The sequence below is a fragment of the Callithrix jacchus genome, chromosome 2 (genome assembly GCF_049354715.1).
Source record: "Callithrix jacchus isolate 240 chromosome 2, calJac240_pri, whole genome shotgun sequence".
In the NCBI taxonomy this organism is placed as follows: domain Eukaryota; kingdom Metazoa; phylum Chordata; class Mammalia; order Primates; family Cebidae; genus Callithrix; species Callithrix jacchus.
The window spans coordinates 101,155,508-101,176,749 of NC_133503.1; the positions used below are offsets into that span (position 1 = coordinate 101,155,508).

The 21,242-nt window shown below is 36.3% G+C and overlaps 1 protein-coding gene and 1 pseudogene across 13 annotated transcripts in view; one reads left to right on the forward strand and one right to left on the reverse strand.

Annotated features, from left to right (window-relative positions):
• The window catches only part of FER (FER tyrosine kinase), a 530,899-nt gene that overhangs the window by 341,717 nt on the left and 167,940 nt on the right, over positions 1 to 21,242 (reverse strand). For 10 of the 13 annotated variants that reach the window (XR_013532179.1, XM_078365065.1, XM_078365066.1 and 7 more), the window contains one exon: positions 13,042 to 13,231. Coding sequence is in view for 10 of the 13 variants with exons in the window: in XM_078365065.1 (XP_078221191.1) it covers positions 13,042 to 13,231 (190 nt within the window). In the remaining 3 variants the exon portion in view is untranslated. Of the gene's footprint in view, positions 1 to 4,990; positions 5,056 to 7,100; positions 7,189 to 12,757; positions 12,929 to 13,041; positions 13,232 to 21,242 lie in introns of those variants that run through there. The other 3 variants (XR_013532180.1, XR_001910187.4, XM_035291123.3) reach the window with 3 other exon arrangements.
• Positions 16,272 to 16,628, forward strand: LOC118148969 (U6 snRNA-associated Sm-like protein LSm2 pseudogene; annotated as a pseudogene).

The window sequence follows — 21,242 nt, forward strand, 5'->3', positions numbered from 1 at the left end:
CTCTGTCTCAGGGAGTTAGGGCTTTCTTTATGAGTATCTCTTGCACTGTCCTGTCCAGCTAGGAGGCAGTCTAGTCACTATTTGACTGCCAAGGCTCTGCCCTGCTGCCGTGGGGTCCGTCCTGCTGCCGTGGGCTCTGCCCTGTTGCTGTGGGCTCCGCCTTGTTGCCGTGGGCTCCTCCCTGCTGCCGTGGGCTCCACCCTGTTGGCGGAGTCTCTCTGTTGTTGCGGGTTGCCTCGGCAACGGCAGGCTGCTTCAGCAATGGGAGTGTACCTCAGTAGGGGTAGAATGCCTCGGTAATGGCGGATGCCCCTCCCCCACTGAGCTTCTCCATCCTGGGTTCAGCTGTACCCGCAGTGAAACTCTCAACTGTGAGCATTTCGAATCACCGTTTTGTTTGTCCCTGTGGGGGTGAGTCCTGCCAAGCCTGATCACCTGGCTCCCTGCCTCAGAGCCCTTTTTTTTTTTTTTTTTTAAGTTGAACGGTTGACTCTCTCCCAGGTGTTTCAGTCGCCTGCTGATAGGGCATTGGGATCTGTGTGATTTCCCATGCAGCGACCCACTGCACCGGCTCAAACATCGCTTCCTGGGAATCTCCTGGTCTGGCTCACTGTCCAAATCCCGTTTAATCAGATGGATATGCTAATATGCCCTCCCAAATCTCAGATTGCCAGTTTAACAGGGCACCCAGACCAGTGCATTTTGTGTGGAGTGCCACTGCACTGCAGCGCTGGCCGAAATGGCCGCGCCAGCCGAAGCAGCTGCGCTGTCATCCCGAGTCTCTCCTACATCTGGAAATTTCCCCATTCTGTGGACAACAAAGATCCATCTGGAAATGCAGCTTTCACTCACCCTCTGCATCTTCACTGAGAGCTGCAATCCTGAGTTGCTCCTCCTGTGCCATCTTCTTTTTCCTCTCATCCCAATAGGCTTTCTAAAATAATGGCTGTGGCTAAGATATTTTAGAGGACATAGTTCATTCTGGCCCTGCTTAAATAAAAAGGCATGCCAAATTTCTACTTTGCCTATGTATAAATGATGGCCATGTTAGTCGAGACTATCACTCTGTATCCTTTCCTTTCTGTCATAATTATGAGTTTATTACTTTGTAACACAGATTCTAGATAATTTAACCCAATACATTAGCTGAGTGTTTTGTTTTGTTTGCTATTTATACACAAGGAATATGTAGAGAGAGTATTACATATTTAACTAAAAACTACAACCTAGATGCTGATGGTTTCATTTTGCAACATCAAGCACATTCAAGAAAAATTTATTGAACACCTACTCTTCACCAGGTACTGTGTTAAGCAGTAAAAGTTCATATAGTAAATAATTATAAGAGATGTAGCAGTTATAATAATAGCATAAATGAAATCATTTGTGGACATTTACATTCTCAATACTCTCATCTACCTCTCAGACACTCTCTTTCATTTACTCAGGTATTTGGCAAGTAGCCTAAGATTATTTTGTTTCCAGCTCAACCCCCAAAATTATTGTAAATGATTCTTAGATCCAAGGCCGCAAAGCTCCTTGGATGGCTTCATCTCCAAAAATACTGATCTATGCTCAACTTCAACAACTCAATCTACCATTTGTAACTTGGAACTTACCAGTCAGAATTTCTTCACTTGTAAGATTTCAGACCACACTTGATAGCTACTTACTCCAACTATACTTGTTCATAACTGAGCTGATACAACCAGCCCAGGTAAAACTCCCAAAAATTTTTCTCCCAGGACTTCAATCCCTGTATCTTCCTTTCTTGTTTTGCTCTTCTTTCAGAGTGTCATGTCTGTAGTTATAACCATTCAGATCAGTTGGAGTCCATAAGGCAAGGTGCAGTGGCTCACGCCTGTAATCAATTTAGCACTTTGGGAGGTCAAGGCAGGTGGATCACCTGAGTTCAGTAGTTGGAAACCAGCCTGGCAAACATGGTGAAACTCCATCTCTACTAAAAATAAAAAAATTAGCCAGATGTGGTGGTAGGCGCCTGTAATCCCAGCTACTCCGGAGACTGAGGCATGAGAATCTCTTGAACCTGGGAGACAGAGGTTGCAGTGAGCCAAGATCATGTCACTGCACTCCAGCCTGGGTGACAGAGTGAAAAATTTGTCTCAAGTAAAAAGAAAAAAAAAAGTCAATGGTAGGGACAAGATAAAGTAAACCCTTTAAGTAGGTCATTTAAAGAAATTTGTGGTTTAATCCTAAGTAAAAAGAACAAATCTGGAGGCATCACATTACCTGACTTTAGATTACAAGACTACAATAGCTTGTATTAGTTCATTTTCACATTGCTGATAAAGAAATACCCAAGAATGGGTAATTTAAAGAAAAAGAGGCTCTACTCACAGTTCCACATGGCTGAGGAGGCCTCACAATCATGACAGAAGTCAGAAGGTGAAAGAAACTTTTTACATGACAGCAGATGAGAGAATGAGAGCCAAGGAAAAGAGGAAATCCCTTATAAAACCCATCAGATCCTGTGAGACTTACTCACTACCACAAGAACAGTATGGAGGAAACTGCCCAAGTTTTTCAATTATCTCCAACTGGGTACCTGACACAACATATGGAAATGAGCTACAATTCAAGATGAGATTTGGGTGGGGACACAGTCAAATCATATCATAACTAAAACTGCATGCTACTTGTACAAATACAGACACAGATCAATGCAGCAGAATAGAGATCCCAAAAATAAATCCATATACCTACAACCAACTGACCTTTGACAAAACTGACAAAAATAAACACAATAAGGAAAGGCTCTCCTATTCAATAAATGGTGCTGGGAAAATTTGCTGGCCATATGCAAAAGAATAAAACTAGACCACTATCACTCACCACATACAAAAGTCAACTTAATATGGATAAAAGACTTAAACGTAAACCTGAGACTATAAAAATTCCAGAAGAAAACCTAAGAAACACTCTTCCAGACATTGGCCTAAACCAAGAATTTACAACAACCCCGAAAGCCAATGCAACAAAAACCAACATAGATAAATGGGACTCAGTTAAACTAAAAAGGTTTTACCCATCAAAATAAATAATCAACAGAGCAAACATGCAATCTACAGAATGGGAGAAAATATTTGCAAGTTGTGACTCTGAGAGAGTACTAATATCCAGAATCTATAGGGAAATGAAACAACACAACAAGAAAAAAAAAAAAAAAAAACGAACAACCCCATTAAAAAGTAGGCAAAGGACATGAACACATATTTCTCAAAAGAAGACATACACATGGCTAGGAAACGTATGAAGAAAAGCTCAACATCATTAATCATCAGAGAAATGCATATGAAAACCACAATGAGATATCATTTTACACTAGTCAGAATGGCTATTTTGAAAATGTCAAAAACAACAGATGTTAGTGTGGATGTCGTGAAAAGAAAATGTTATACACTGTTGGTGGGAATGTAAATTAATCTTCCATGAAAAACAATAGGGAGATTTTTCAAAGAACTAAAAATAGAACTACCACTATTTTACCCAGTAATCCCACTACTGGGTAACTAACCAAAAGAAAAAAAAAATCATCTTATCAAAAAGATACCTGTACTCATATGTTTATTGTAGTAGTGTTCACAATAGTCATGGAGTTAACCTAAATATCCACCAGTAGTTGACTGGATAAAGGAAATGTGGTATATATACACTATGGAATACTATTCAGCCATAAAAAATAATGAAATAATGTCCTTTGCAGCAACAAGACAGAGCTGGAGGCCATGATCCATTATGGGATTATGTGCTATTTTTATAAAAATTACATCATGTAAAAATTTAAACACAAATATTAATAATGTATGATAAAGGAAAAGAGCAGACATCTAACAGTTAAACTAATAACACTAAAAATGTTATTTGAAAAATTAACTGATCAACTCTAATAACATCATAAAAGGGCTATTATAAAGGCAATGCCTAAGTCATAAGTTAATTACATGACAGTTTTTTAAAAAATGTTTTCCAATCTATTGTGGCTAAAGGACAACAATATTTCAAGTACAGAGAACAGTAGATCCTAAACATGCTTACCGATCATCTAAATATTAAGAGTTTGCATTTTTAAAAGAAAGGATTTATGCTTAATGAAAAAACAATATCAAGAATAGGGGGAAAAGACCAGCAAAAAAGCACACGCATTAACTTATTATTGCTTCTGTAATGTTTAATCAATCAGATATTAGACATTACTAATTTACTAAGTGACAAGCACCATTCTACATGCTTTAAATGTATAAACTTAATTATTCCCGCAACAAACCCAAGAGCAGGTAACACTGTAATTTCATTGTACACATTGGGAAATGAGGACAGAAAAGTCGCATAACTTGTCTTACACCCTGCATTTAAGTGGTGGGGCAAGGATTCAAACCCAAGAAGACTGGCTCTACAGCTGGGCCTCTCCCTAGAGCAACAATTCTATCACAACCACTCATTTGTCATTATCTCTGTAACTACTCCAGATTTTGTCACCCTGTGAGAATACCATTGCCACATTTACTTATTAATAAAGTGGGAAATATTTGATAAAAACAATTTTAACATTTAAACCATTTCAAAAATTGTTATCAATTTTAACCTGCTTTTGAAATTCTATACCTATTCATCTATAAACATTTACTGGAAAGTGTGTACACACACACACACACACACACACACACACACACACATAGGTATAGCTAAACACCTACATACTTAAAATATTTTTTAATGCATAAATACATACAAGTCAAAATTCAGCCAACTTTCAATTAATTGCTAAATCAATTACTTGTGCTACGTCTCTCTGATCAAATCCTGTAACAGCTTCTAAATCTCTTTGACCCACCTTTCCCACAAAACCCCATTACATAATATTCCTGTAGTAAGTAATCACTAAGCACTGTTGAATCCCAAGTGACTGAATAAATTAATCTGAGGAATTATTTTCTATTTGCATTAATCATAATAGATATTTAATTCTTACCTAACTTTATCTTCTCTCTCCTTTTATTATATCCTTCTAGTTCACCCCTGGCCAGTTAGTTTATGCTAAGAAATTAAGAAATCCATAATTAAGAAGACAAATTTGAACTTTCTCTCTCTCTTTCTCTCTCTCTCTCCAAACACACACGCACACAACACACACACACACACACTTTCCAAAACCAAATGGAAAAGCTAATTTTTATTTACTTCATTTTGGCCTATATATCCACTTCATTTGAATATGAACACAGATAACAGTTAAAATATAAGCTAAAACACGCTTTGAAAGTATATGCATTGCTTTTCTCTCCTGTCACTGAAGATACTGTGGCCTAATGAAAAAGTGTGTTTCTGGCATCATCCATTGGCTAATGTGATGAGAAATGACTTCATTTATATGAGCCAAAGAAAAATGGCTATTAAATGGAATCTTGACCTGAATCATTTAGAAAATGAAAATAATCATAATCGCTTCCTGCTTATCTGTTTTATAAGTTCAAAATTTATATATCAAACTTATATACATATAACATACACCTGTAAATATGCTTTAGGTATCAAATTCATAGACGAATTTAATAATAGTAATGGTTTATTAAGACACTGAAGTTCAACATAGTAAAAGGCATGCTACAGAAAAGCTGGAAGCAAACAAACATTTACTAATCCACAAAACTGAAGTATTAATGTCATAATTAATATATATAACTGACATTGTTCTCAGGTTCAGAAACTTTTCAATGATTTGACAGCAAAATCTAAACCTATATAACCTGAACAAAACCTAAAATGTATCTTACACATGAACTCCATATATATACATAATAGTATTATAAGGATTTTCACTGAAGATGTCCTTACAATAAAATATTGAAAACCATGTAAAAATGTCATTCCTTCACTCAGAATGCTCAATGATTTCTAATCTCTCTATGAGTTAGCCCTGAAGTCTCACTCAAGTCTGCATGACTTTGTGATCTAAATGCCCATTACTTCTCAGACCCAATCTCCTATTACTTCTTCTCTCTTCAGCCACACTGGCTTCCTTTTGGTTCCTCCTTCCATCTGCTCTTCCCAGTGCCTGAAATATTCTCACCACAAGAAGTCTCGTTTGCTCTCCGAATTCTTCCAGATATCTGCACAAATGCTACTTTACCAAGGAATCCTTCCTTAACTACTCTATGTATAAAAATACCTCCCAGCGCTCATTGCCTTATTGCGCCCAGTCTTGCTGTCTTTTTTTCAAAAGAATTTACCACCACCTGACATACTTAGTATTTACTTGTTTGTTTATTGACTGTCTCCTCCAATTAGAGTAAAAGGCCCATAACGGTAAAAAAAAAAAAAATTCTATTTTGTTCACTACTGTATCCCAAAACCTAAAATGATACCTGATACCTGACATTAAATAAATATTTGCATGTTGAATGAATAAATGAAACTGAAGTAACTGTACATCCACTATTATAAATTGATACCTAACATGCATTAAGTAAAAAAGCAAGATACAGAACAATACTGTTGTATGCTCTAACACTGTGTAAAAAGAACAGGAGGCATTACGTTTACACTTGTGTTTTCATTTGCATACAACACTTCTGGAAGATTACCTCTAAGGAAGAGAACTGGGACGTTAAGAAAGGACGCGTAAACCCACGTACATATGCATGTACTACCCATCTAAAAAAAGTAAGGTTTTTCCTTTACAAATAAGAAATATATAAAATAATCCTACAGAAAATCTAAAATTCATACTGAAGAACTCAGTGAATATCAATTAATTTACCTGTAAACTAAGGTACATTTTTAGAAAAACTGAAATAGAATCTGATATGTTTTCCACAGAATATTAAAAGACACAAAATATGCTTATATACATTATCTCATTCAGTGTCACCGAAAATCCTGTAAGGCAAAAAGGGTATATATTCATTTCCTCCCTCTAAGGAAAAGAAAATTCAGAAAGGTTAAGGAAACCTAATCACACAGCAGAGACAAAGCTCAACTCAGGTTTCCTTATCTTAGTCTGGTACTTTCTCCAGTTTATTATCATTTGGTAAGGCTGGGAATTAACATTATTCTTAGATATTTAGACAAAAAAAATGTACCTGATGATAAAAGCAGATAAAATTTCAGTGATGTTGCCAATGATGTCCCAATTTATTTCAATCCAGTTTTAGTGTTCTAAGCATAAAACTGAAATGTCAGAAAATAACAATACTATAAAATAGATTACTATTAAGTCAAAATGACAGACTATTTTTTTTTTCTGCAGTGGTATGACCTTGGCTCACTGCAACCTCCACCTCTCAGGTTCAAGCGATTCTCCTGCCTCGAACTCCTGAGTAGCTGAGATTATAGGTGCTTATCACCACATCTGGTTAATCTTTGTATTTTTAGTAGAGAAAGGGCTTCACCATGTTGGCCAGGCTGGTCTCAAACTGCTGACCTCAAGTGATCGGCTGGCCTCAGCCTCCAAAAATGCTGGGATTACAGATACAAACCACTGTGCCTGGCCTGATAATTTTTAGCCTACAAATTAGATGTGCTATTGGTTGAAAATGTAACAAAACATATTTTACTGATATGCTGCTCAATTAAGCAAAACTAAGTAAGATGTGTAGAGAAGAAAAATCTATGTTGCATGTTGGTCTAGCAAGTTTGAGCGAAATGTGCAATTTCAGAAACAACAAAGGCAATTATCACATAGAATAGCTAATTATATTTATAAAGTAGAAATTCATTTTATGGTGCCATCAATTCTAGACATATTTGACACATAAGGAAGATTCTTTCAACAAAAATTATGTTTGGTCCAAAGCATATGTTGTATAAAGTAAAATAACCAGATTATTCTATAATGAAAACAAAGTCCAATTCTCCAATTCAGCATATACTGATTGAAAACTTATGTTCTTACAACTAGATAGCTTAAAAAAAGAATGCAGAATATGTCTCTTAATAAATAAATATAATAAAGTCAGCAGCAGATGTTTACTTGGTTATTAGAAAATTCTGATATTCTCATCACTATCCAAAAGCAGTCAACAGAGTTTACCCTCCTAATTTTCCCCAGAAGGCAGATTCTTCTACCCCAAAGAGTCAGAATTCAAATAGTATATAAAATAATCCTTAAGTTCACAGAACACATAAGCAATTCAAAATGTCTTCAGAATTATTAGACATTTAATCTGTCATTATCCCAATTCAACAAGAATGAATTTCTCTTGCAGCTCAGCATTTCCCAAAGTATGCCGCATTATACTACAGACCCCTCAGAAGCCTCCTTGAAAGGGAATTGGGGCAATATTTTCAGAAACAGTGCATTCCATATACTATTTCCCTTCTTGAACATTTAACAGTCAAGGATTAGAAAGTTCCTGCAGTCAATATTACTGCTTCTTTTGGCTTCACTCAACCTGACTCAAATTCTGCAACTCACTTCTCCATGGAACACTTCTTAACATCCCACAAACTAATGGGAAATACACAGAGAAAATAAAGAAGTTATCTAATCTAATGAATCAAATCAATACAACAAAACTCAGACTAGTACTATTGCCAGCCTAGCAGAATAAATACGACTGACACTGCTAGGAAAACTTTCCATGAATTATCACTGCACTTTTCCTTTTGCAATTATAATGGCCTCAAAGATATTTTCTCTAAATGCTCTAAAGATGTGTATTCTTTTTTTTTTAACTTTACCACAAAAACTATCTACAGGAAAAAGATGTGTATTCCTATAGGTCATTTTTTTCCTGTTTAATAGAGTATTGTCAAAGTTCAAATGAATGTATTCCCCTCCAGTAGTCTATAAGCTTGATGGCATAACAGAAAAGACTAATCTTTCCAAAGTTATCATAAGTGTTAGAAAGTTCTCTTAAGTTCAGAGAAGTAGAGTGAACCTATTATACAGCTTTAATTCTTTAATCATTATAATCACTTTCTTACATGCATCTTCCCTCCTCTTCCCCTCTCTTACTTAATTCATCATACTTATAACCATAACTTTAAAGAAATCCAACTCTCTGCCCACTCTGCATCATACCAGGATGGATGAATGCACTTGATAGAAAAAAGTACAATCATACTGACAAGTCCCACCTTAAACTTATGATCCAAGTACTACATACCCACCATATATTCTTGGTTGTACTGTGCAGAACCACAATCTTAGGTGAACCATTACTAACACTCAGCAATCACACTGCATTGTCCTAGTCCATTCATTCTCCAGTCCCCTAGATGATTTCCCACCTTCTTCAAACATTCAGTACCCTCTTCCCTCATCTTCACTCTCATCCAGTGACCTTGACCTTGATTCTACTTCACTGAGAACACAAAGCAATCAGAAGAGGACATTCACAAAATCCCCAACCACATATTAGGAATTACCATCCTGTTTGCCAATTATTGTGTCAATATTAAAGCCAATCCATGTGGATACTAGATCCCATCTTCTCTCACTTATTAAGACATTTATTCTGGGCCAGGAATGGTGAATCACGCCCATAATCCCAGAACTTTGGGTGGCTGAGGCAGCAGCATCACTTGAAGCCAGAAGTTCAAGACCAGCCTGGGTAACATAGCAAGACACCATCTCCACAAAAATTGAAAAATAAAAATTAGGCATGGTGGCTTGCACCTTAAGTCCTAGCTATTCATGAGGCTGAGACAGAAGGATCACTTGAAGTCCAGGAGTTTGAGGATGCAGTGAGCCATGCCTGTGCTGCTGTACTCCAACCTGGGAAACAGCAATACCTTCTCTCTAGCTTTTTTTCCTAAGTGCATCATTTCTTCTCAAAATGATTAGTTTTTCCCTTTCTAATGGACTGTACCTTTAACATTCAGATATAATAATTTTTCCTCCTCTTAAATACCCTAATGTTCCCAAATTTACTGTCTTATTTTTTTTATGCTTTTGCTGTATAAGTCCATGAAAAATATGTCTATGCTCACCATAGACAATCATTCTCTTTTCTTTCTCTTAGGCTCACCCTAATCAGTGATTTATCCCCACCATTCCATTAAAACTGCTAACCAATGACCTCTGTATTGCTAACTCCAATGCTCAACAATCAGTTCCCACCTTACTGCACCCAACAACAACATTAAATACAATGGATCACCCTCTCTGCTTTGAAATACTTTCCTCACTTGACTTTCAGGACACCAGATTATCTTCATTTTCTCTTTCACTGGTTTCTCCTTTTCAGTCTCTTCTATGGATTCCTCTTCTCCTAGACCTCTTAACTTGACTTCAATTTTTGTTTCTCTTTTCTTCTCTATTCTTTCTCACTTGATGACCTCTTATAGTCAAATGGTTTTAAGTACCATCTAATGTCTACAACTCTCAAATTTATATCTCGAGTTCAAATCATACTCCTGAACTCCAGGCCCGATTACCAAAATTACAAAAAATTTTGTCGTTTTTGAAAGACAAACCGAAGTCTTAATCTTCCTCATCAAAGCTGCTCTATGTGTAGTCTTTCCATCACACTTGAAACCAATTTAATTCCTTCAGTGCTCTGGTTAAAAACCTTAAAGTCATTGTAGACTCCTCTCTCTCACACTCCACATCCACAGAAAATCTCATGGCCTCAAGCTTCACAATAAATATATGCAGGAACTAAACACTTCTGACTAACAGTGCTACCTTGCCACCCCTGCTCAAGCTGTCATTTCTATCACATAAGATACTGCAATTGTCTCATTTTTCCATCATCACTCCGCACTTAAGGTTATTCTCAACACGGTTGCCATAGCTATTCAATTTAAATCGAAAGTCAGAGCGTATCATTCCTCTGTTATAACCCTCCTACCCAATGGCTCCCTATTTCATTCTGAGAAAATTAATAATCCAAGGCCCCAAGATCTGTTCTCCATTACTTTTCTAACCTCATTCCCCATACTTCCACATTTCCTTCTACTTAGACTTTCTTGCTAAACCTTGAACAGTCCAGACATGCACTTGTTTTACACTCTCTGTAACAGATACACCCTCTGGCTGGAATGTTCTTTCCCCCCAAAATTGAAGTAGTTTATTAGCTCCCTGTTTCAAGTCTTTCTTCAAATGTCACCCTTTCAATGATGCTTATCCTGACTTGCATTTAAAATTGGGTCCCAAACTCCCACCCTTCTCTGTTTTTACTCCTTGCCACTTATTTTCCAACATTCTATATAATTTACTTATTAACTGCCATTCATCGCAGACTATTAACCTCCAAAAGATAAGAATGTTTATTAGTTTTATTCACTAATGTATTCCATGCACCTAGAAATGTGCTTGGTACACAGTAGGTACTCAATAAAGACTGTCTGAGTAAATAAATGAAATAGACTTACCCACAGACAATAGTGAACTGCTGTGCAATACTTAAAATTAATCATTTTCTCCTTTGTATCTTGGGCAGATTAATGTGAAGAAAGACAACATTAGAGGGATGTTCAGTCCTGATGAAGATGATTTATCTCTGTCTACAAATTTTTTAGATATTTGTAAATTAATAGATAGGTGTCTTAGGCCATTTTTGTCCTTTTATAACAGAATACCTAAGACTGGGTAATTTATAAAAAACAGAAATTTATTTCCTCATTAGTACAGTTATGAGGGAAAAAAAAGAAAGAAATCAATTTTTCACAGTTCCACAGGCTGGGAAGTCCAAGATCAAGGTGCTAGCAGACGTGGTATCTGAAAAGAGCCCAATCCCAAATTCCAAGATGGACCATTGAACACTGCATCCTCCAAAGGGAAAAAATCCTTTGGCTTCACATGACAGGGGAAGGGGAGAACAAAGAGGTAAAGGGGGACCGAACTCACTCCTCACTCTTCTATAAAGACATTAATCACACCCTTAGGGTGAAGCCCTCCTGATGTAATTACCTCTCAAAGGTACCACCTCTTAACATTCTAACAATGGCAATTAAATTTCCACATGAGTTTTGAGAGAACAAACATTCAAACCATAGCAATGAACTTTAACTCTCACTGAATTATAGAGCCAAAATAAACATCAATACATCTAAGAACTTGACTATACAACCCCAACCCTGATTATACATTTGATCATTTGAAATCTTTATTGGAATACTCAAGGCATGGCACATTTCAATGGTACAGTTCCTTAAAGCACTCTTCCACAGAAGCATTTACCACTGAAGAGCTGTTATTTTGGGTAACATTGCCATTAACTAAGATCATAGAGTATGGTCTTGAACTATCAAATTAAGGTGAATTTCAAGTTGGGGAATCTAAATGTATTTATTGTAGTTTAAGGATCACATTTATGAGCAGAAAAAAACTTTTCAAACTAAATAAGTATTTTGTATTTTAAAAACAACAAATATACCAGCAATCTCAGATATACAGGATTCTATTTTTCTTAAGAAGAAAAAAATTAATAAACAGCTTTCTTCTTATTGTTTACTTCTCTGTTAAGAATAAGACCCTACCAGAAGGGTGCAGTGGCTCACGCCTATAATCCCAGCACTTTGGGAGGCCGAGACGAACAGATCACAAGGTCAGGAGTTTGAGACCCGCCTGGCCAATACGGTGAAACCCCATCACTACTAAAAATACAAAAATTAGCCGGGCATGGTGTCTGGGGACTGTAGTCTCAGCTACTCGGGAGGCTGAGGCAGGAGAATTGCTTGAACCTGGGAGGCGGAGGTTGCAGTGAGCCAAGATGTACCAGTGACTCCAGCCTGGGTGACAGAGTGAGACTCTGTCTAACAAAAAAAACCCAAAAAGAATAAGACTCTACCTTCCTGCTGTCTCCCAGGAATAAAAATAACTGCAGTCTTTCCTTTCAGTTTTGAAGGCAAGAGAAGATCGTTTTCCTCTGACTCTACAGGTAGTTCCTGAAAGTGATCGCCAGGTGACCGGAAGTAACCGACAAGTCTATTTTGCATTTACAAACAAGTTTAATAGGACCTGCATATTAACAAGAGTAATAATTTGTTATAGCAAACTGGAATAATTTTTCTGTTCACTTATTACCTAGACACTACTCTTCCAAGTTTCTTATTGATTATTCTTTAGCTTACCATAGATGTAACTGATCGTGCATCTTCTTCATAATTGACTACTGGAGGCGGTTCTTTCCCATCATTTTCTTGCACTTTTTGCTCTAGTAATTCCTTCTGTGCTGAAAACTTTGCTTCAGTGCATCTCAGCTGCTGGACTGACTGTTTCAGTTCTTCAAGTGTCTGTTTTTGGCTTAGCAAAAGCACAATACTAAAAGAGAATAAATTAAATATAAATGATTTTGACTTCATTAAGAAGACATTAAGGAAACCTCATATATGTAAATTATGGTTTTCTTTTCTTTTATATCATTTTTATAAGAGCCCGTTAAAATCATTAAAAAATATAAAACTAACCAGACTTTAAGTCATCACAGTATTTATTAAACACTAGCATTAACAAAATAGAAGAATGTTTGGAGTCAAATCCAAATTCAAGACGCTTTCAAATATATTATGATCTATGACATTCACTTTATTTTAGCTAAACCATATACGTCACAGAGTAGACACTTATATTGAGAAGTGTAGGGCCTAGAATAAATTAAAATGGCAGAAGTAGAATCTTAAATTTACTTTAAGTATCAAAGACAATATAACTAGGGTCAGATCTGTGCCTACGGTAAAATAAATCAAATCAAGGTGACAGCCTGGACACCAAGCTTGTGTATATGTTGTGAGGGATGTATGTCTGGAGGCAGGGGAACTACTATGACAAGGACTAAGGGCTAAGATATAACTGGGAGAATGAGCAAAACGAAGGTCCCCAAATCTTTCCAACATCACCAATATAAAGACGGTAGACTTCCCCATCCCTCCTGTACAGTACAAGGCCACAGGTTGTCTTATTGTGACTTTTTAACGCTTGGAAGCTGCCTTCAATGGGAATTTCAAGCTAATTTACCCACATTAAAGCCACAGGTAAAGAGGTAGTAGCCACTTCTGGAAATAGCCCACAGTAAATATTACAATAATTTCCAAAAAGGACTGTGCCATGTACTGCTGAAAGTAAGTTATTAATATGTAAGAGACAACAGATTATAAATTAGAGAAAATGTCAAAATTGGAAAATAAGGTCAGAAAATATTCTTACCTTGAAACTGTAAGGTTCAACATAAACTGAATAAATATTCACAGGCAGAAGTAACCCACACTAACAGAGATTTATTTATAAATATGATGCTGATCAATATTTTGATAACTAAATTTAAATTTAATTGAGCAGGGTTCAACCTCAGTGACTGCTATAAAGAAAGTGGTAATCTCTTTATTATAGCAAGTTTCAGGTGAGTGTCCTAACAAACAGTAGAGAACAAAGGCTAAGAAAAGTAAAACTAATGAGTAAGAATATTTGTAAGAGACATAGTAATGTTCAGAAGACAGACCTCTCCAGGGAATTCAATAAATGGTAATCAGCATTTATATCATTATCATTGAAAAATCTGTAAGCTGTGTTCTAAATTCACATAGATTTCTTGATAAATTCATGCTGGTTTATTAGTTAGTCACTCCTTTTAAATAATAAACGGCATCTCTGATTTCTCAGTAATTTTGAGAGAAAGTTGATTTTTTAGAACAATCATTTTTGTGAACATAAATTTATAAGAACCAGGTCCTGAAAAAGACTGCTCCCACTGTGTACTTAAATCTTCCAGAGGGTTTCCCCTTTGCATCTCCTATCTACCAAGAAAAAAAAAAAGACTTCAATAATGACATCAATACAAGAAAGAATTTAAAGCACACAAGGTAAAGTGGAAAAATATTTTTTCATGTAGATCTGGATTATCTGTCACAAAAAGGTGAATGATTTCAAAAATGTGGGCAAAATCAACAGGGAGGTATTCTTCAAAATAACAATCCTCTAAAGTAGTATTGTTACAGTAATTTTACACAAACAAATTTCATAAAGACTACCAGGAAAAATTTTTAAAAAGATTTACAAGAATAAAAATAAACTTTGAATTTTATTCAAATATGAATGAAATGACATGGAATGAAATCAGAAATGACAAGGAACAAAGCAAGTAAATAGTAACTGAACATCTGAATATAATTCAAAAACATTTATTTATGGAAATAAACCATATACATTTTACTCTATCTTAAACCTATGGTCAGCTGAATAATGACTCCCAAAAGATAACCACATCCTTATGCCCAGAACCTGTAGTGTTTGTTAGCTTACATGGCAAATAAACTTTTCTGATATGATTAAGTTAAGGATGTAGAGATGTCAGATTATCTGAGATTATCCAGATGAGTCTAGAGTAATCATAAGAACACTTAAGAGAAGGAGACAAGATGAACAACGTCACAAAAGGTGATGTGACCATGGAAACAGTGAAAGAAAAGGCAGTGCAACCTGGGACCAAGAGCAAAGTAATGAGGACACTGTCAAGAAACTGGAAAAGGCAAAGGAAGCAAATTCTCTCCTAGAGTGTCCAGAAGAACCCAGCCCTATAAAAAGCATATCATTAGGCCAGTGAAACTCATTTCTGACTTGTGACCTCCAGAACTATAAGAGAATAAATCTGTGTTATTTAAAGCTACTATATTTGTGGCAATTTGCTACAGCAGTAAGATGAAAGTAATACAAACCCTGATAGATACCATATTCATTTTATGTTCATTTAAAAGGAAAAGATTAAACTATCATTAAAAGTTAAATTGTTGAAAAAAGATTTCAAGTCATATATATACACTAAAGTTTAGAGAAATAGCTTTACTTTAACAAATGATTTCTCATGATGATTGCAAACTCTATGCCTTACTGTTATTTCACCTTTATGTTACCCTGGATAATAAATGGGATCTTCAAATGATTCAAAACATTTGTATAATTTTTTTAATCACTAATAACTGATTCTCTAACTAGAACAATCCATTTTCTCTGATCCTCACTGGGAACCTGAACAGCCCCTGATGTGATTTGGCTGTGCCCCGACCCAAATCTCAAATTGTAGCTCCCATAATTCCCACGTGTCGTGAGAGAGTCCTCTTGGGAGGTAACAGAATCATGGTGGCAGGTCTTTTTTGTGCTGTTCTCATGATAGTACATAAGTCTCATGAGATCTGATGGTTTTACAAAGGGGAGATCCCCTGCACATGCTCTCTTGCTTGGCTGCAGCCATGTAAGATGTGTCTTGCTTCTCCTGCACCTTCCATCATGATTGTGAGGTCTCCCCAGCCATGTAGAACTGTGAGTCAATTAAACCTCTTTCCTTCTCCCTGCCCTCTTCCCGCTCTAGCCCATGGCACCAGCACCATGCTTTTTCTATTGTTTTCTCAAGTCCCTTGTGGGCAAGGATGTGGTTGTGGAACTCAAGAATGACCTGAGCATCTGTGGAACTCTCCATTCTGTGGATCAGTTATCTCAGCATCAGACTAACTGACATCATTGTCACAGACCCTGAGAAATATCCTCACATTTTATCAGTGAAGAACTGCTTCATTCTGGGCTCAATGGTCCGATACGTGCAGTTGCCAGCAAACAAGGTCCACACAGTTGCTACAGGATACAGCAAGGAAGGAAGCCCTGCAGCAGAAACAGTGATGGCTCCTCCTCCTCTTCTCCTTCCTCTTTCATTGGTGACCCATAACCCCAAGTCCCAGCCTGAACTCCTAATCCCCAATACTTGAAGGGGTTTTGGTTTTTTTGTTTGTTTTCTTTTACTAATCATGGTTTTGTAGGGTTTTTAAAGGGATGAGTAGATGAGAGAAATAATAGAAAACAGCTATTCTCTGTTGAGAAGGTAAGGAAAAGTAGGCTGGAAAATTTCAAAGCCTTCTAGGCCCCAGCACCTGCCTTTTTTACTACTTCCCTGGAAATGGTGGGAGAATTTCCTAGGTCTTTCCAGGGCAGCATGTGATTCATTTGGGGATGAAAGAAATCTGTCCTGCATGGAGAATAAAATTTATGATGCAAAAAGAAAAGAAAGAAAAAAAAAAAAACCTCTGTCCTTTATAAATTACCAGTCTTGGGTATGTCTTTATTAGCAGTGTGAGAAAAGACTAATACAGCCCCTACCAGTTCTAATTATTATTATTTAAATATCTGCTCATGGAATCCTCCAATTCAAGTAGGAACATTTTCTTTAAAAAATGACTATTCATTGGTTTTTGTGCTCTTAGAACCATCCAAGATCAAGCTCTTAGAACCTTAAGGCCTTTTTTCCCTTTCCTTTTGCTTGCTCCACACAGTTGCCTTTAGTCTTGTTGCTATTAATCATTCAGCCACTCACACAAATATGAGGGGAGAGTTATGGGGACACTGCCACCTAGAATGTTGAACATGCTGCCTGTGGGATTCTTTTGTTCTTATTGTTGTTGTTTTCATGTGGTATCCTCATTACTATGTCTGCTTTTGTGAGACATTTTGGGCAGATTATAAAACTACATCACAAGATCCCCTACTTCTAGGAAGATAGAATGTACTGACTCTGCAGAAAAGAGTTAACATAGATTTAAATGTAAAATCTCAAACTATTTAACTTTTAGGAAAAAAAAAAAAAAAACAGAAAAAAAACTTTGAGATCTAGGACTAGGCAAAGACTTCTAGACTTCTTAGACTTAACACCAAAGTACCAACCACAAATGTTAAAATAAATAAAATGGACTTTTTTTTGTAAGACTAGTCAAGTGCAGAAGTGAGAAGGGGAGAAGGAATAAAACAAGGAGTTCTATCTATAACTGACTGTGAACAATCAATTGAGTTATCCACTACCTTCGGACCTGCCTAAAATGGACTTCTTTAAAATTAAAAAATTCTGTTCTATGAAAAAGACACTGTCTCTTGAGAAGATGAAACGACAAGTTACAGACTGGGAGAAAACTATTTACAAATGACATATCTGTCAAAGAACTAGAATATATAAAGGTCTAGAAAATAGAAAGGGTGTAAGAGTAAAAAAACAAAAACAAAACAAAACAACCAAACATCCAATTAGAAAATGAGCAAAAGAGGTGAACAGGTATTTTACTAAAACAGGATATACAAATGACAAGCCAACACATTGAAAAGATGTTCCAGAACATCATTCATTAGGGAAATACATATTTTTAAAAAATGAGATATCGCTACATAACTATTAGAGTCGCTAAAATAAAATATAGTGAAAAGGTGACAACACCAAATGTTGGCAAGAATGATAAAAAAAAACTGGATCACTTATACATTGCTGGTGGAAATGTACAATCGTACAAAACTAAACTAAACATGCAATTACCATACAATTGCAGGTAACTGCTCCTAGACAGTTACCACAGAGAAATTATAATTTATGTTCACATAAAAACCTATACATAAATGTTTGTAGCACCTTTATTTGTACTAGCCCCAAACTAAAAACAAACCAGATGTTCTTCAAGGGCTGATGATTAGACAAGGTGTGGTATATCCATACTGTTAGGATTTGAATTGTATCTCCCAGAAAGATGTGCTCAAGTCCTAATGCCTGAAACCTCAGAATGTGACCCTATTTGGAAACAGGGCTGTTGCAGATATAATTAAGATGAAGTCATACAGGAGTAGGATAGGCCATTAATTGATAAGACTGTTGCCCCTGAAGGAAGAGGAAAATTTGGATACAGAGAAGAGACATACAGGCAGAGGGCCATATGGAGACAGAGGCAGATACTAGAATAAAGGTTGTACAAATGAGGAAATGTCAAGGATCGTCAGCCATCACCAGAAGCCAGGAGACAGGCATGAAACCAATTATCCTTTAGAGTGCTCAGAAGGAACCAACACTGTCAACAGCTCATTACAACTTTTACCCTTCAAAACTGAGAGAGAATAAATTTATGTTGCTTTAAGCTACCCGCGGTGCAGTATTTTATTACAGCAACCCTAAGAAATGGATACACATACTGTGGAACAGTGTACTACTCAACAGTAAAAAGGAATGAAAGTAGCTGGATTAATCTCCAATGCTGAGTATAAAAAGCCAATGCCAAAAGGTTACATACAACATAACTCCATTTATATAACATTCTTTAAAAAACAAACTATAGAAATGGGGAACAGACTAATGGTTTCTAGGGGTTACTAAGGAGGTAGAAGGACTGAGGAAGTGTGGCTATAAAAGTCCAACATGAGAGATCCTTGCAGTGATGGAAATGTTCTGTATCTTAACTGTGTCAATGTCAGTATCTGGGTTGTGATATTATTTATTGTTTTGCAAGCTGCTACCACTGAGGAAAACTGAGTATAGGGTACATGGGATCTCTCTGTATTATTTTTAACAACTAAATGTCAATTCATAATTATCTCAAAATATAAAATTCAATTAAAAAATATATATCACTGCTGCTATATCATACTTCCTTTGGTGAGGTCAGGAATTTTTTATTTTTGTAGGTACATAATGGTATATATATATATTTATGAAGTACATGAGATATTTTGATAAAGGCATACAATGTGTTATAATCACATCAGGGTAAAGGGGGTAACCATCACCTGAAGCATTTATCCTTTGTGTTACAATATATCCTACTATACTCTTTTAGTTATTTTTAAATGTATAATTAAATTATTATTGACTACAGTTACCCTGCTGTGCTATAAAATACTAGGTCTCATTCATTCTTTCTATTTTTTGTACCCTTGCCCTACACTTCCCACTACTCTTCCCAGCCTCCAGTAACCATCCTTCTACTCTCTACCTCCAGGAGTTCCAATGTTTTAATTCTTCTTGCTCCCACAAACAAGCGAAAATACACAAAGTTTGTCTTTCTGTGCCTGGCTTATTTCACTTAACATAATGACCTCCAGAGCCATTCATGTTGTTGAAAATGACAGGAAATGGCAGAAAATGACAGGATCTCATTCTTCTTTAAATGGCTGAATAGTCCATTATGTGTATGTACCACATTTCCTTTGTCTGTTGATGGATACTTAGGTTGCTTCCAACTCTTGCCTATTGTTAACAGTGCTACAATAAACATGGGAGTGTAAGTATCTCTTTGATATAATGATTTCCACTCTTTGAGTATATACCTAGCAGTGAGATGGCTGCTGGATGGCATGGTAGCTCTAGTTTTAGTTTTTTCAGGTACCTCCAAACTGTCCTATAGTGATTATACTAACTGAGGTGAGATTTTTTTATCCTCTCATATGCCTTGGGCTCCTAAATAAACTGTTTTGGAGGAAAGTCTTTTTTATTTTCCTTCAGAAGTTGTAAGTTTCTACTGTATTGTACCATACTGGTAATCAGACACTCAGAGACACTATCATAATACCAAGAATAAAATTAAAATGTAAATTTCCTAGTTTTGATTTTTAGTGGTTTTTAAAGACAATGAGAGTTGCAGGGGGTGAATGCCTCTAGTCCTAACATTTTAAAATCAACATGTCTAATCATGAAATCAATTAGAAAAATTCACTTCTTTCAATTAATCCCATTTTACTACTTATCTATAATGACATACGTAATTGCTCATACATTAACATTGTGGTAATTCACTCAGGGTGGTGGCAAAAATATTAGCGATAGCTTTAAGGAACAACCACAAACCTTGGAAGGCTGAGAGATTTTTGCATAGAAGTTTTGGCTAAAGGCAGCCTAAATCCCCTTTACATTTAGTTAATAAGAAAAGCAAATAGCTAGGATATGTGGGGGAGTTTATCTATATAACTTGTTTACTCATGTGGTCCTAAAACTAACTGTTGAGCCAGATGGCCCTCTGGAAGGAGGTAGATCAAGGAGATTACCCTCTAAAGGTGTTTGCGTTAGGCCCTGGAATCTGGCCTTTAATCTTTTTCCACAAGTGTGTTGACTTAGAGCCTCTGTTATTAAATCTGCACTGAATAAATTTGGAGAGGGCTGACTAATCAGAGCGGTGTAGCTGCAACCTCTCTGTGTGAGTGGCACACGACCCCCAGCCCACTCGTTCACTGGAAATTTGTGTCTGAGTACATTCATTCATCTATCATGCAGCTGGGGTCTGTGGGACAGACCGACCCTGGCAGTAATTATTGAACACGTACCTTTTGTTCAATAATTACTGAAAAAAAAGTATTGCTGGTCTCACTATGTAACATACTATACAATTATGTTATAATACCAATGAGCAAATAAGCAATACATATTTCAATAAGTAGAAATTATGATTTTACCTATTGATTACTTTAAATTTATGATTATTTAGTACAAAGATGCACAGGAGGCAAATAAATTTAAAATATAGAAGCTTCCAGGACCCTTGTATATGCTACTTCC